Source organism: Clupea harengus, chromosome 8 (assembly GCF_900700415.2).
Source record: "Clupea harengus chromosome 8, Ch_v2.0.2, whole genome shotgun sequence".
Lineage (NCBI taxonomy): Eukaryota > Metazoa > Chordata > Actinopteri > Clupeiformes > Clupeidae > Clupea > Clupea harengus.
Window position 1 is genome coordinate 23,284,928 of NC_045159.1, and position 13,438 is coordinate 23,298,365.

The window sequence follows — 13,438 nt, forward strand, 5'->3', positions numbered from 1 at the left end:
TGAGTCTGGAGTGGGACTGTGCTATCATACGATGCAGGGTACACATGTCCATGTGCGTGTGGCACAAAATTACCACAGAGAGGTCTGCTCTCCTGGTCTGGAAAGAGAATGCACACAAGCCAGGTATGCAAGACCGTGTGCGGGCAGCCTGGCAAAGGCTGGACTCAAGACTGACTCAAGCACATTATTGAGGAAAAACACCCGTGTCACATGGCAAACGTCCAGAGATGAAACTTTAGTTTTGATCATCTGACACACCACAGAGTGAGGAAGGCCACTAAATACTAAAGGTGTCACTAAGATAAGATAAACTTGTATTAATCCCCTTAGGGAAATTCAGGTGTAATAGCAGCAAGGTAATAGGAATCAAATATATAAATAAAAGTAAATAAATAAATAAACAATAAAATAAAAAATAAATAAAATAAATAAGATAAGTAGACCAGTGTACAGACTGGGAGAACAGGAACAAACCTCTTTGGCAGCAGCTGAAAGCTGAAAGGAAAGACAAACCAAAGACTACAAAACACCATTTTTCAGGGACCTCCTGTTGGATTCCTGTCACAAAGCAGTCAGCCACCAGCTGACAGCATTTACCGTCTGACGTATTTTTGCCTCAGCTGGGCTTCCTAAATGTAACTGATAAAACAGCCATTGGCAAATACTGCCCAAGAAGTGGGGCAAATACTGCCCAACAAGTAGGGCTTGATGGTGCCTGGAGGAATATTTGTGTTTGCTCTAGCATCATTATCATTAAAAAAAAAACATTCCTTGAGATGCTTTGGTCATGGTAAAGGGTTGTTTGTGGTGCCTCATCTGCTTTGCTACAGAGCCCTCTCCCTCAACCAGGCACATCCTGGGGTGGTAGTCTTGCCTCTTTGTTTAGTCTCTTTGAGTATGACCTTTTTTAGACTAAATCTACCTGCCTTGCCTCATTTGCTTTCCACTGATGTTTGTGTTGGAGGTGTATTGGCAGATGTACCTGCATCAAACTACACCCATCCACCATGCAGGGGGTTTTCCGCTCCTCTCCTCATTCATTATCTTTGCTGCCACTTGTTTTGGTGGGTGTTTTTTTTTTCTCAAGAAGAGTTCTATGCTCCAATTAGAATTTCCATTAAATTATTCCACGATTCCATTGCTTCTGGTCACCATGTACAGTAGTTGCAGGAGGCTTCAATTGTTGATGTTTACATAGCTGCAGGTTATGAAACACGGTTTGAGGCCAAATCATTTTTTCCTGCTGTCAAGATATGTATTTTGACTACCTCATAGTTAGTTTGGTCTAAATGTCACGGTGGTGTGAAATGGTACAAATTCCTCTATACACACACACATACCTTAATATTGATGCTTTCTTTTGCGGATCTTGAGGTGCATAAAATGTAATGCACTGTCGCTAGCAAACTTACAGTAACAGAGAGAACAGGATTTGTTTTCTTTGTCTAGTCTCCAGCCCAGTTGGTGGCGGTAACGCGCCATTTTTGTGTAAGAGACCAAAAGAAGAAGATTAATACTGGTTGCTCGTAGCGACAACTGGGCGTCATAAACAACCTTCTTATTTCTTTAGTTAGCCTGCCAAGTTCGCGTTTTTTAAATCACTTCAGAGTAACTTTAGCCTTTTCAACCTTAGATCACCAGTCGTACGTTTCCAGGTGGGAAGACCATTTTATGGAAGTTCCGATATTCCTGGTATGGTATTCCTAAGATTATCTCATTGGTCGACTGTATCACAAAGTGTTAGGTGTTAGGCTAATCTTACCCTAGCTCATGTAAGGTTAAGCTTGCCAAGCTTGCTGAGAAGTCTTCTCTTCTCTTCCGTTCAACACTTTTGACCAAATCTTTAGCTAATAAACTGGCAAGGAGTAATGCTAGTATATATAGATTAGATTAGATACAGATTGATGCTTAAAGTTTACTTTAACTGTTGTACTACGTGGCCAAATCTGCTACGATATAAGCCTTTCAGGCAGAGCTAAATTACGTGATACCGTTAGCTATCGCTAGTGGGATATTTTGACTAGGAATTATAGATAGCTAGCTAACTTGCTAAGGGTTCAATCAAAATACTGCTGTAGCGTACAGAGGTGCGCGCTCTTGTGCTTGTATGACTGAGATTCATGCTCAAAATGTCAAAAGGAATGTAATGTGATCTTTTTTCCTGCTTAGTGAGTTCAGTTTAGCCTATGGCAGAGCTGCATATTATTGGCCAGATCATAGGAGCCAGCGGATTTCCTCAGAGCAGTCTCTTTTGCAAGTGGGGGGTCCATACAGGTAAGTTAATTGTTACCCAGCGATCTCTCATGAATGAAGGTACAATTACACAGTTGAAGGCAAAGTGCCACTAACTGTTAAGCAATGCCCCCCTTCTTTCTCTTTCTCTCTCTCTCACACACACACACTGCTCATGTAAGGTGGAGCATGGAGACTCTTGTCGGGTCTCAGGGAGGGTCAGACCCAGGTAGATTTCCCACAGACTGGAGAAATGGCACATTGGAGTCACCCAATTGACCTCCATTATACCACCAAGGGCCTTCAGGGTAAGTATAGAGTTCCTCATTCCTCTATTTTGTGTAGCAGAGTTATGACCCATGGGGTCACACTTTACATTACAGTGCTTTTGTTACAGTGTCATCATTAGGTAGATATGGTTTTGCACATAAAGGCGGCACAGTGGTCACAGTTCTGTAAGTGCAGAAATCTGAGTATTCATTGACAATTAACTGTACATCATGAGGTGATGACACTGTAATTACGGGAATATGTACCAGCATGTATTGTTTTAACAAGCTATAACCTATATACTATTTTATTATATAGCATCAGCAGGTGCTAGTATGTGTCTAAGTTCACTCTTACCCTCTCTAGGTTGGCCTAAACTGCATATTCAGGTGTGGCACCAGGACTCATTTGGCCGGTGTGAACTCTACGGTTATGGATACTGCCATATACCATCCAGCCCAGGCCACCACCGCTTGCAGTGTGCAACATGGCGCCCCCTAGGATCCTGGCAGGAACAGCTGGCCCAGATGTTTGTCGGTGGTGGACCACAGCTGCGATCGCCGGACCTCATTTATAGTGGTGCAGACCGATACCGTCTTCACACGGTAGCGATGGGTGTCGTAGAGGTGGAACTGGGTATCATTTTGCGTCATTTCGACAGATACGGCATTGAAAGCTGAGAACATGGTCTATGTGGATGCCATGCCGAGAAGACATTCCACCACCACGGAGACGGATAATATTGGTCGTGAAGATTAATTAAAATACAAGAATGCCTTTGGGCAGCATGTATTATGACTAACCCTAGAGGGTTATATAATATCTGAAACACAAATGCTCAGTTTAAAGAGTCATGGTACTGCAAAGGTGCTTGGCTACTTTCCTTAAGTAACATCCAGGGGCCCTACAGAGATATTTGTAAGCCATTTATGCCTTTTTGTCACGACTGATCATGTTTTTATGTAAACTTTGTATAACCTGAGAACTTTTAAGATGTATAACCTGTTAAAAGTATAGAGACAAATTTCTACAGCATTGTTTTATTGTGTTTTTAAATGCTAAATGTTTATGTAATAAAAGTGTTTAAGAGCCCAACCTGAATGAGGGTGTTTGCTTTAAATTCAGAGGTTTAAAGAAGATTGGACAACTGGTCATAGTTAAAAAAAAAATTGGGTAAATACCATCATCTAGTACAGGTAACCCCCCTGAGTAGACAACGCACAAGAGCCCCATATGTAGACACTGAAAAAATCGAAATGCTGACGCTAATTTGGCAAAGAAACTATCATTGGTTTCTCAGTTGAGTAGTTTTAAATAGCCATCTTCAGATGTATGGTAATTTTAGAATGTTTTCATCTCTGTTTATGTGTTCGGTCAGGTTTTAAACCAATGGTTGAGGACCTGAGAGGAAAAGGGAGGGAAGGAAAAGCGGAACTTTTTTTCTGAGGAGGAGGGGGTCTGTCAGGTTGAATTTATTGTGGAGGATTTCTGGTTTCTTGGGAGAGCACACAGCCAAGTGTACAATTAGGAGACTCTCTTTGGATGCTGGATTATCAATTTGCCAAGTAGTCTCTTGGGATTATTTCTTGACAGATAAGTTTGGACTTTCAACATCCATAAACTTTAGACTTTAAGTGTTCGTAAATGTTACGCTGTAATTCGAAAGCATTTATTTATTGACTGTTAATTAGGTTACAATGGTGTTTAATCTGTGTCTATTGTTTATTCTGTGTATATTCTTTCTTGTACAGTGAGAGGACTCCAAGTAGAGTATAGAAATTTGTTTTAAAATATCAGTAATTTCCTTCACTGTGAATAGAGCCTGCAAGGGAAGTGTCCCAAAAGGGAAGCACCAGGAAGTTTTGGCTAGTCTGTTCCTTTTCCTCTGTCTGAAGTCTAAATAATTCAACCCAAAAATAGGTAATGAGAAATTGACCTATTTTCAGCCAGTTGAAAGATAAGAGTTACCTAACTTTTTTTCCTGTTCAATTTCCTGTTCTAAAACTAGGAGTCATTGAATTAGACAGTCATTGAATTACATTTTTTGTCCTCTGCTGGCATGAACTGGTGGGACTGTAAACATTGTACACAGTAATTTTTACTGCTAGAATGTGGAATATGAAATGTCACAATGAAAGGTCTCTGAGAAATGGGATGGAAATCTATATTTGAAGATGCTGGAGCTGCAAGTTAAACTGACGCTTTAACCCAGGACTCTGGATCATCTTGGACCGATTTACTTCAATACCAAAGAACTGTGCTTGTAGACACTGAGGGGGAAAATGAGGACTCAAAGTCTTGTCCTGGCTGGGCTCTGTGTGCTAGCCTGCGTCTGCCACAGCGGGGCCCTATCCACCTGTCGACCTCTGGACCTGGAGCTGACAAGGAAGAAGCGGATTGAAGCCATCCGGGGCCAGATACTCAGCAAGCTGAGGCTGCCGAAGGAGCCAGTGCTGGACAAGAAGGACGAGGGGGACAAAGTCCCGTCCGCTCTGCTGTCCGTCTACAACAGCACCGTTCAGCTGGGCGAGGAGCACACGCAACACATGAGAGTACCCCAGCCCCGAGACGAGGACGAGGGGGCATATTACGCCAAAGAGGTGCACAAGTTCAACATGAAACAGAGTGAGTAGTCGCTTGAAGAGGCATTTGCAGATGTAACAAATCTTGGCTCTTAACGTAGAGGCGCGTGCGTGCGTGTGTCTGTCTGTGTGTGGATCAGTAAGCCTGTCTCTGTACACATGTGTTCATGCTGATTATCTGGGTAGGAAGGAAGCTGGTACACAGCATGTTGCATGGGTGACTCAGTTCCTGTATACAATGCCTCCTATCTCCATCCTGTCAAACACATATCTTTACTCTATGAGCTGTGTGTCACGTCCAGCTCCTCATTCATGTCTTATTTCTCTGGAGCAGTTGGCAGTTTGCCGTTTTGACCAAAAATAGAAGTGTGTACAGTAAGTATTAGGTAATAATCTTCATACGATTTGAAAGACAGATTTAAAATATTCAACCTTTTCCCCTTTGATTATTGTAACTTTTCCCAGTTGACCAGAGCTATGGAAACACCTGAAACAACCAATGAAGATATAGAGGAAACACAGAGGCACAATTCACCTCAGAATGATATCAGTGTTGAAGGTCTAGAGGCATTTTCATTCTTAGACCACAAAAAAAGCAGACTGTATCTTTGATAAATAGATAAACTAAATGAAAGATTAAGATATTGAACTGTAGACATGGAAGAAATGTAACTAGTCTTAGAATCATTTTTATTTAGAAACAGGGTGTGGTTTAAACATGTAGATGCTCTATAATTTAAGCCGTGAGCTGTGGTCGGGCATGTATGGGTGTTTCTTTCTTGCTGGCTTAGCTGAATTAACAATTTCTCGAGGAAAACCACCAGCAGCGCGTTCCCAATGTCTCCCTTTCCTCCAGACGTCTCTCCCCCACGGGCGATGGTCCCGTTCTCAGGACTTTCTCATTCTTCCTGACCCATTTATTTCTCCTGGCCGCCAAGTCTTTTTAGCCTCCCAACCACAGGGGGACACATAATTGCTAGGTAAGCCCTAATGCTGAATGGGCCTCGAGGAAGTCTGTGGTGGCAAGAAGTGGAGAGATCTGGCTCTCGTTCGTGGCGGTCTCATCATTGTGTAATTACTGTGCGATACAGGGTCAATTTTGGCCCCGCCGGCAGACATGGTGAACATTAAGGATGGAGCCATGGGAAATGGGAGGTCTTGCTTTGCAATGGCTTTTCAAAACAAGAACGGTCCCAAATCAATACTCCCATAAGGAAGCAGTTTCCTCCTGTAGTAGTATAAGATAGTATGCATATCTGATGTTTGACTTATAGTCAAAGACATTGTACGTGGATGTTTTAAGTTACCCAGGCACAACTTTTGGTGCTTGAGGTGTCTTTTACACTGCCTTTTTGTATTGTTCTTTTTTCTGTCCTTAATCCTGTTTGCTGAGAATATTGTTTGTCTTTCTCGTGTCCAGGTGAGAACAGCACGAGGCATCAGGTGCTGTTTAATCTGGCGGAGATGAGGTCCAGTTTGGAGACAGACCTGCTCTCTCAGGCAGAACTGCGGCTTCAGATCAAGAACCCGGTCATGGCCAACGGCACTGAGCAGAGGCTCGAGCTGTACAGAGGTACTGGCCCACAGGCCCGGTACCTGGGCTCGCGATTCGTGTCCAGAGACTCGGCTGACCGCTGGCTTTCTTTTGATGTGACACAAACACTTAGAGAGTGGCTTAAAGGATCAGGTGTGTCAACGTCATCATCATCATTGTCTTCATCATCTATATCATTGAAAGCCTCCAAAAAATTAGACAAATGCTTTAATCATTTACAACCATATTGCATAACATCATCGTTGTTATATTTAAATCTATAAAATGGAGAAGTCTCCATTGTCTTAACATTATACAATGATCTAAATCAGCATTTGTTTTTGGTGTGATAAACATTTCCTTGGTATGTTGTTCAGAAGTGGAACAAGGATTCCAGTTTAAGACACACTGTGACTGTGGCGAGAAAATGAAGGACTTTCTCTTCTCGATTTCTGGTATGAAGCACATAACACATAATTAACCTGCTGAAGATGGTGAGAAAAAGAGCAGATCTTGCATGTTGATGTTGAACCGATGTTATTAATGTTAACCAACACAGGCATGGCCAAACTAAGAGGTGACACTGGGACTCTCTCAATGTATATGCAAAAGCCTCACATCTTAGTGATGTCACTTCCTGTGGAGAATCAGGATGACCTGCCTTCCCGTAGGAAGCGCCAAACTTCAACTGCTGAAACCTGTTCAGAGTGAGTTGTCATTTCAGGACCTAAACAAAGGAAATAGTATTGATATTTTATTTACATGGTTAAAATGATCTTGTTTTTGTCTTACAGAAAGTCAGAGAAATGCTGTGTAAGGAAATTGTACATTGATTTCCGCAAAGATCTTGGCTGGAAATGGATACATGAGCCTGCTGGTTACTATGCCAACTACTGCATAGGTTCTTGTTCCTATGTGTGGAACACAGAAAATAAATATTCTCAGGTAAAGATGGACAAAGATATTTCACTGATAGATTCTGCATTTCACTTCGAATTTCAATCTAGGTTACAACCATGCAGAACGTTATTGTACATTTAAAGAATTACAATAATAAAAATCCTTATATAATCTACTCTCTTCATCATGAGAGAAAACTACACAGAATAAAAGAGAGTTGAAAATGAGGATTGAATGAGTGTGAGTGAATGCCATGATGTTTTGATGTTTAGGTATTGTCCCTGTACAAGCACCATAACCCCGGAGCATCTGCCCAGCCCTGCTGTGTCCCTCATGTGCTGGACCCCCTTCCCATTCTCTACTATGTTGGCAGACAACACAAGGTGTGTAAAGCATTATAGAGTTTCCATGTCTCTTGCGGAGAGTATAAATCATTAACTTCTAAACATTTACAATTGAAACTTAAAAATCTTTCAAATTTGTCTGTGTTTTACAGGTGGAGCAACTATCTAATATGATTGTGCGGACGTGCAAATGCAGCTAAAGATACTGTCCCTGTCGGCCACTGAAGAAATACATTTAACAAAGATGCAGTGATGCTGTGTATATTGTCTTTTTTTAACAAACTACCTACTTTGAGAGATATTGCAGGACTAAGATCTCAGAAACTGTCATACTGACAACCTCCTTCTTTTAAGCCAGCACCAGACCCCTTTTATCATGATGTATGTACACAACACAGACCGCCACCGGCTGACTATCTGCCATACTCACATATCCTGCCATTTATAAAAAATCTTCCTATAGCCCCTAAAGGTCGTAGAACCTTCTATTTTATTTTACATAAGACAAAACACTTTTGACAGGCTAGCATCTGAAATAACTGGCGTGTGCGAGTGTCTTCCCCATTGAAGAATGTGTGCAGCATAAAAGTCATGCTAAAAGCTCTGTAAAATAATTAGGTTTAATTTATTACTTTGTGAAATTTCTATTGTCATTTATATACTACATTTGTGTGGGCAGCTTTAATATATTTCAGAATAGTGTCAAATCCAGGCTGTAGTGAAATGTGTGATGTAATAAATATACATTAGAATTTGCTACTGATGATTCTTTGGCAAAAAAGATGGATTTTTGAGTGAACAGCGCTCCCTCCAGGTGAAAATATGTATAGCATAAATCAACAGCCTACTGAAATCTTATTAGACTATAAAATACTGAAAAATCAAGTTGTCATTTATTTCTACTTTCATTTGTAAAGAAACAGTGTATCACAGTCAATTACTTCACCTTGTTACTTATTATTACTCATATTATACCTTAATTGTTTTTGCATGATGGAGAATGCACAATAGAAATGCACACTTGCGTCTGAATGATACAAATAAACAAACACTTTATTAATGTGATGTATATCTCATATTTTTACAGCCTTCCTTCAAATTAATAATTCCTGGGCTCAAGTATGCACTTATGTAATTTTGGAATGAGTTCAGAGAGCAACTGAATGATTTTGTACACGAGGTCTGCTCAAAACTACTGGGGTTAGTGTATTTCTCCGGTTCTAAGCATGGCAAAACTACTGGGGTTAGTGTATTTCTCCGGTTCTAGCCATAGCTTAAGCAGTAAACTCTGCTTTAAAATGATCTATTTCACTATCTAAATATTGATCTCACTATCTAAATCAGCTTGTGACCTTATTGTGCGATTCACGCAAAAACACTCAGATCTTAAAAATGTAGTAAAAGTAAAAAAGCACAAATTTACAGCTCCTTAAAAAAAGCCCTTCTCACACCGATAATGTTATGCAACATGTAATACATGTTCCCATAACCATGGTTAAATGATTTTACAAAGCAGAATAGGTCACTGATAACGGAGTTAATGGCTAGTATTTTTTACTGTATTTTATTATTTCTACAGTATTTCACCATTCATGCACCACCTTGTCCCACACTAGCTGCCCATGGGGTTCAGTGGCTCCGACGGGGAGCAGAGCGAGGTACACGGGTGTCTCGGCCCCCTCCTCTGGGCTTTTCGTGGCTTTGGGTCCGGCCATATCTGTGCGCACCCAGCCAGGGCAACAGGCGTTCAGCAGGATTCCATCACCTGCCCTCGTTTGGCTCATAACACGGGCCTGGATCCGGGACAGAACTGTCACACCAATCTGCAAAGGAGAACACAGTCACAGACTGATATACTGAACACACAGTCACGGACTGATATACTGAACACACAGTCACAGACCGATATACTGAACACACAGTCACAGACCGATATACTGAACACACAGTCACGGACCGATATACTGAACACACAGTCACGGACCGATATACTGAACACACAGTCACGGACAGATATGCTGAACACACAGAAACGGACTGATATACTGAACACACAGTTAACTGCGAAATCCTTTCCCACACTGGATTTATAGTCTAGTTCAGTGCTCAGAGGTCGTTCAGTGCTCAGAGGTCTTGTCAGATGTTCACCCAGTCGTCCATGTGTGGTTTAGCCGTACCTTAGTAGTACCATAGGCGGTGTTTGGCCATCCTTTGGCCTCGTGGTCGCCCTTCTGAGCTGCCGCCACAAACTCTCCCATGAGTCCACACAGCTCCTCCTCGGAGATATCTGGATTGCGGAACCTGAAATTTCAATATGGTTACAAACAAATGTATTCATTCCAGTTAAGTTTAATTTGAATTCAAATCAGTATAACCGTTCAACATGTATGGTAATCTAATTGCAACACAAACAGCATTAACAATAAAACATTATAGTTTCCATACATCAACCTGAAAGCTTCTTTGACGCTCTACAAATATGAGGGTGCATACTTTGCCTGTAGCTCTGGGCTACACTTGCCCAGAGCGCTCTTGCTGACGAAGCTGGAGACGTTGACCACTCGCGCCTTAGGCCTCAGCAGGGGTAAGAGAGCCTTGCTCACCCACAGGGTGCCCCAGAAGTTGGTCCGCATTGTGACCTCAGCCTGCTCTCCGAATGGTTCAGTTGCAGCAGCTTCACAGGGGAAAATATACCAGTCATATTCATGTAACTCACAAATACCAATATGTGTTGAGCGCTCATTCATACAACAAATATTTGTATCCAAAGGACGTGCCTGAAATCGTACATCACATTCCCTGGAATACAGCCTAAATTATTAGCCAGGAGTTGTCAGTGCTCCCCTGCTCCAAACAGATGTGATTACAGTAATTCAGTACACTACAGTCATTTTATTGATTAACTAAATCCAGTGTAATCAAAGCCAATGACTCATTCAATCTGATATGTAGAGCTGAACTGACAGAACACTGCAGACGGTCCATATTTGAGGCTTCAAAGAGAGATCTGTACGACTACTCTACATCACCGATGCCCCCAGCAGTCACCTGTCCTGCTAAAAGCCTCTCGGGCCAACTTCCTTTAGTATGCATTCTACATGCCTATCTTATAAATGCCACCAGGTGAAATACTTGGTAGCGAAAGAAAAACCTATAAGAATACCCCGAGACCGGGTTTATGTTTACTGTGTTATTAAACATATGTGGAATGTCCGTCAGTTAGTCAACTGCACCAGAAGTGAACTGAATGTGCAATTAGTGATCACCTGACCTGATGTGGCCAGTGAGGGTCAACCGAATTTCCCTAAAACAAGTTCGCCGGTTATGTTACATATGAACAAGCAAGTAGTCAAAGTGGAGACACACACAATACCCAGAATTCACAATGCCTGCCAAAACCATGTGATATTGAAACGTGTAGTTACTTTATCAGACACAAACCTTTGAATGCAATCCCAGCATTGTTGATCAAGACATCCAAACCGCCATAATTCTTCTCCAGGAATTTTCGGAGTTCTTCTGCACTGCTTTGGTCGCAGATATCAAGGCGGTGAAACAGCACGTTATTGAATCCCTCGGACTTCGCTTGTTGCACAGCCTCCTGCCCGAGTTTCTCGTTGCGGGCAGTGAGGATAATGTCGCCAGCATACCCAGCTTTGCATAACCCCTGTACAATTGCAAATCCGATGCCCTTGTTCGCACCGGTGACGACAGCAACTGTTTTCGACATTTTGTCCCAAGGGTTCAAAGAACTGAGAATCGACGTCAAAGTATAAACGCAAGTTCAATCGCGGAGCTCCGCCTACCGAGCTTCACTCACACACACACACAGACACAGACACGCCTTCAGAAAACAAAAAGTGCACCGTCATACTGACACTAGAATTGATTTGTGACACGATTAAGCATATGTGTGTTCGGTGTCAAAGGCTTAATCCTATATGCTGTGTCATCTTGGCTCAAGCTGTCTCTTCTGCTCTTACCTGTCACTGAGTGTCCGCATCCTTTGAGTATTACATACTGAAGGTTCCTATCCCGTATTCCAACTAATACTACATCCCCCTTTCTGATTTTAAGATGCTGTCTAAAAACATGCATGACTAAACAATAAAACTCATGTTAAGAAAACAGTGATTATTTTCACTCCTCTTGAATGTTTAACTCAACACTTCACATATTCAAGCATAAACAGGTTTTTAAACTCAGACTGTTTTGTGTTAATCTCATAACCTTTTAACCTTTATGAAATAGTCTTACTGGAAATATGAAATCATGTCAAATGTTGACATATTACATTTTAACATTCCACCGCTCATGTTTTTGAACATCATTCAATCATAAACCCTTTTAAAGTTGATACTTTAACAAACATTAACAACATTAACTTTAACAACATTTTACAGGTCTTTTTCTTTTCACGAACAGTCATAATCATTTAGGTACACTGGAGGTACTCTCACTTTGGAAGGGACATGTCTTTCTTTTACTGGTGTCTGCTGCTCAGAGTCACAGGGGATTGCAGGTGTGACAGGTGTGTTCACTGCACTGGGTGCGGCATCCTCGAGTAAGTTGGTGTGTGTTGCTGGTGCGATAGGGGTGGGCGAGAGATGGTAACGGTTTCTTCGTAGAGTGCCCCTAGGCGTCTCTACAATGTAGGATCTTGGAGTGCCAGAATTGGACACCACTGTGCCCCTCTCAAGGATGTCCCTGACCCACACATGGTCACCTCGTTGCAGGAGTGGCATATTGCGTGCTCTGTGACGACAGTCGTAGTTCCGTTTCTGTCTGTATGTTTTTTCAGTTCTTTTCAGGTTATCCATGTCTGTCCAGCCTGGGTTAAGCTGGGATGGGATGACAGGGACAGGTGTTCTAATCGTTCTGCCCATGAGGAGCTCTGCTGGACTGTGTCCGTTCACCAGAGGAGCGGCGCGGTAGGCCATGAGGCCAAGGTGAGGATCACTGGATTTCTTCAGGAGACCTTTGATGGTCCTTACGGCCCGCTCTGCCTCACCGTTGCCTTGTGGGAAGTGGGGGCTGGATGTGACATGGCTGAAACCCCACTCTCGCACAAACTTTCTGAAGTGCTCAGATGCAAATTGTGGCCCATTGTCTGAGCGCACAACATCTGGTATGCTATGACGTGCGAGTATGGATTTGAAGTGCTCCACCACAGCCTCAGATGTTGTATGAGTGAGTTTGGCCACTTCAAAGAATCTGGAAAAATAGTCTATGATGACCAGATAATGTTTGTTATTTTCTGTCTGAAACAAACCTGCCCCCACAGTTGACCATGGAACTCGATGGGTTGCAGTGTCTCTTTAAAGTTGGTTCTCTCACGACTGCATACGTCACAGTTTTATATCGGTCGTGTCAGGTCTTTGCTAAAGCCCGGCCCCAAAACAGATTGTTTGGCCCTCTCTCTGCATTTAATGGGTCCCAGGTGGCCCTCATGAAGTTTGTTCAGCAGGTCTGCTCTAAGTGATGCTGGAATTACTATTCTACAGCCGTAAAGTAGCAAACCCTCATGAACTTTTAGCTAACCTGAGAATGGCAGGTAGGGACGGAATGCTCTTTGT

At 42.3% G+C, this 13,438-nt stretch overlaps 3 protein-coding genes across 3 annotated transcripts; 2 read left to right on the forward strand and 1 right to left on the reverse strand.

Moving 5' to 3' along the window:
• The first annotated feature begins 1,502 nt into the window (after positions 1-1,502).
• Positions 1,503-3,597, forward strand: b9d2 (B9 domain containing 2). Its single transcript, XM_012832343.3, has 4 exons — positions 1,503-1,692; positions 2,170-2,274; positions 2,415-2,540; positions 2,869-3,597. The coding sequence occupies exons 2-4, from the start codon at positions 2,187-2,189 to the stop codon at positions 3,180-3,182; spliced, it is 528 nt and encodes a 175-aa protein (XP_012687797.1). The 5' UTR covers positions 1,503-1,692; positions 2,170-2,186; the 3' UTR covers positions 3,183-3,597.
• A 94-nt stretch (positions 3,598-3,691) lies between these two features.
• On the forward strand, positions 3,692-8,115 carry tgfb1b (transforming growth factor, beta 1b). The gene is made up of 7 exons (XM_012832347.3): positions 3,692-5,127; positions 6,505-6,771; positions 6,996-7,073; positions 7,178-7,325; positions 7,413-7,563; positions 7,791-7,901; positions 8,015-8,115. Exons 1-7 carry the CDS (start codon positions 4,785-4,787, stop codon positions 8,060-8,062), a joined length of 1,146 nt encoding a protein of 381 aa, XP_012687801.2. The 5' UTR covers positions 3,692-4,784; the 3' UTR covers positions 8,063-8,115.
• Positions 8,116-8,894: 779 nt separating this feature from the next.
• On the reverse strand, positions 8,895-11,672 carry cbr1l (carbonyl reductase 1-like). The gene is made up of 4 exons (XM_012832338.3): positions 11,304-11,672; positions 10,356-10,536; positions 10,040-10,163; positions 8,895-9,685 (listed from the first exon to the last, which is right to left on the reverse strand). The coding sequence occupies exons 1-4, from the start codon at positions 11,590-11,592 to the stop codon at positions 9,446-9,448; spliced, it is 834 nt and encodes a 277-aa protein (XP_012687792.2). The 5' UTR covers positions 11,593-11,672; the 3' UTR covers positions 8,895-9,445.
• Between the last annotated feature and the right edge of the window lie 1,766 nt (positions 11,673-13,438).

Coding starts and splice junctions, on each gene's coding strand:
- b9d2 (XM_012832343.3), top strand. CDS start 2,187: ATGGCAGAGCTGCATATTATTGGCCAGATCATAGGAGCCAGCGGATTT. Junction 2,275..2,414: donor CAAGTGGGGGGTCCATACAG/GTAAGTTAATTG, acceptor TGCTCATGTAAG/GTGGAGCATGGAGACTCTTG. Junction 2,541..2,868: donor TACCACCAAGGGCCTTCAGG/GTAAGTATAGAG, acceptor TACCCTCTCTAG/GTTGGCCTAAACTGCATATT.
- tgfb1b (XM_012832347.3), top strand. CDS start 4,785: ATGAGGACTCAAAGTCTTGTCCTGGCTGGGCTCTGTGTGCTAGCCTGC. Junction 7,326..7,412: donor ACTGCTGAAACCTGTTCAGA/GTGAGTTGTCAT, acceptor TTTGTCTTACAG/AAAGTCAGAGAAATGCTGTG. Junction 7,902..8,014: donor ATGTTGGCAGACAACACAAG/GTGTGTAAAGCA, acceptor TGTGTTTTACAG/GTGGAGCAACTATCTAATAT.
- cbr1l (XM_012832338.3), bottom strand. CDS start 11,592: ATGTCGAAAACAGTTGCTGTCGTCACCGGTGCGAACAAGGGCATCGGA. Junction 10,164..10,355: donor AGCCCAGAGCTACAGGCAAA/GTATGCACCCTC, acceptor TTGAAATTTCAG/GTTCCGCAATCCAGATATCT. Junction 9,686..10,039: donor CCGCCTATGGTACTACTAAG/GTACGGCTAAAC, acceptor TCTCCTTTGCAG/ATTGGTGTGACAGTTCTGTC.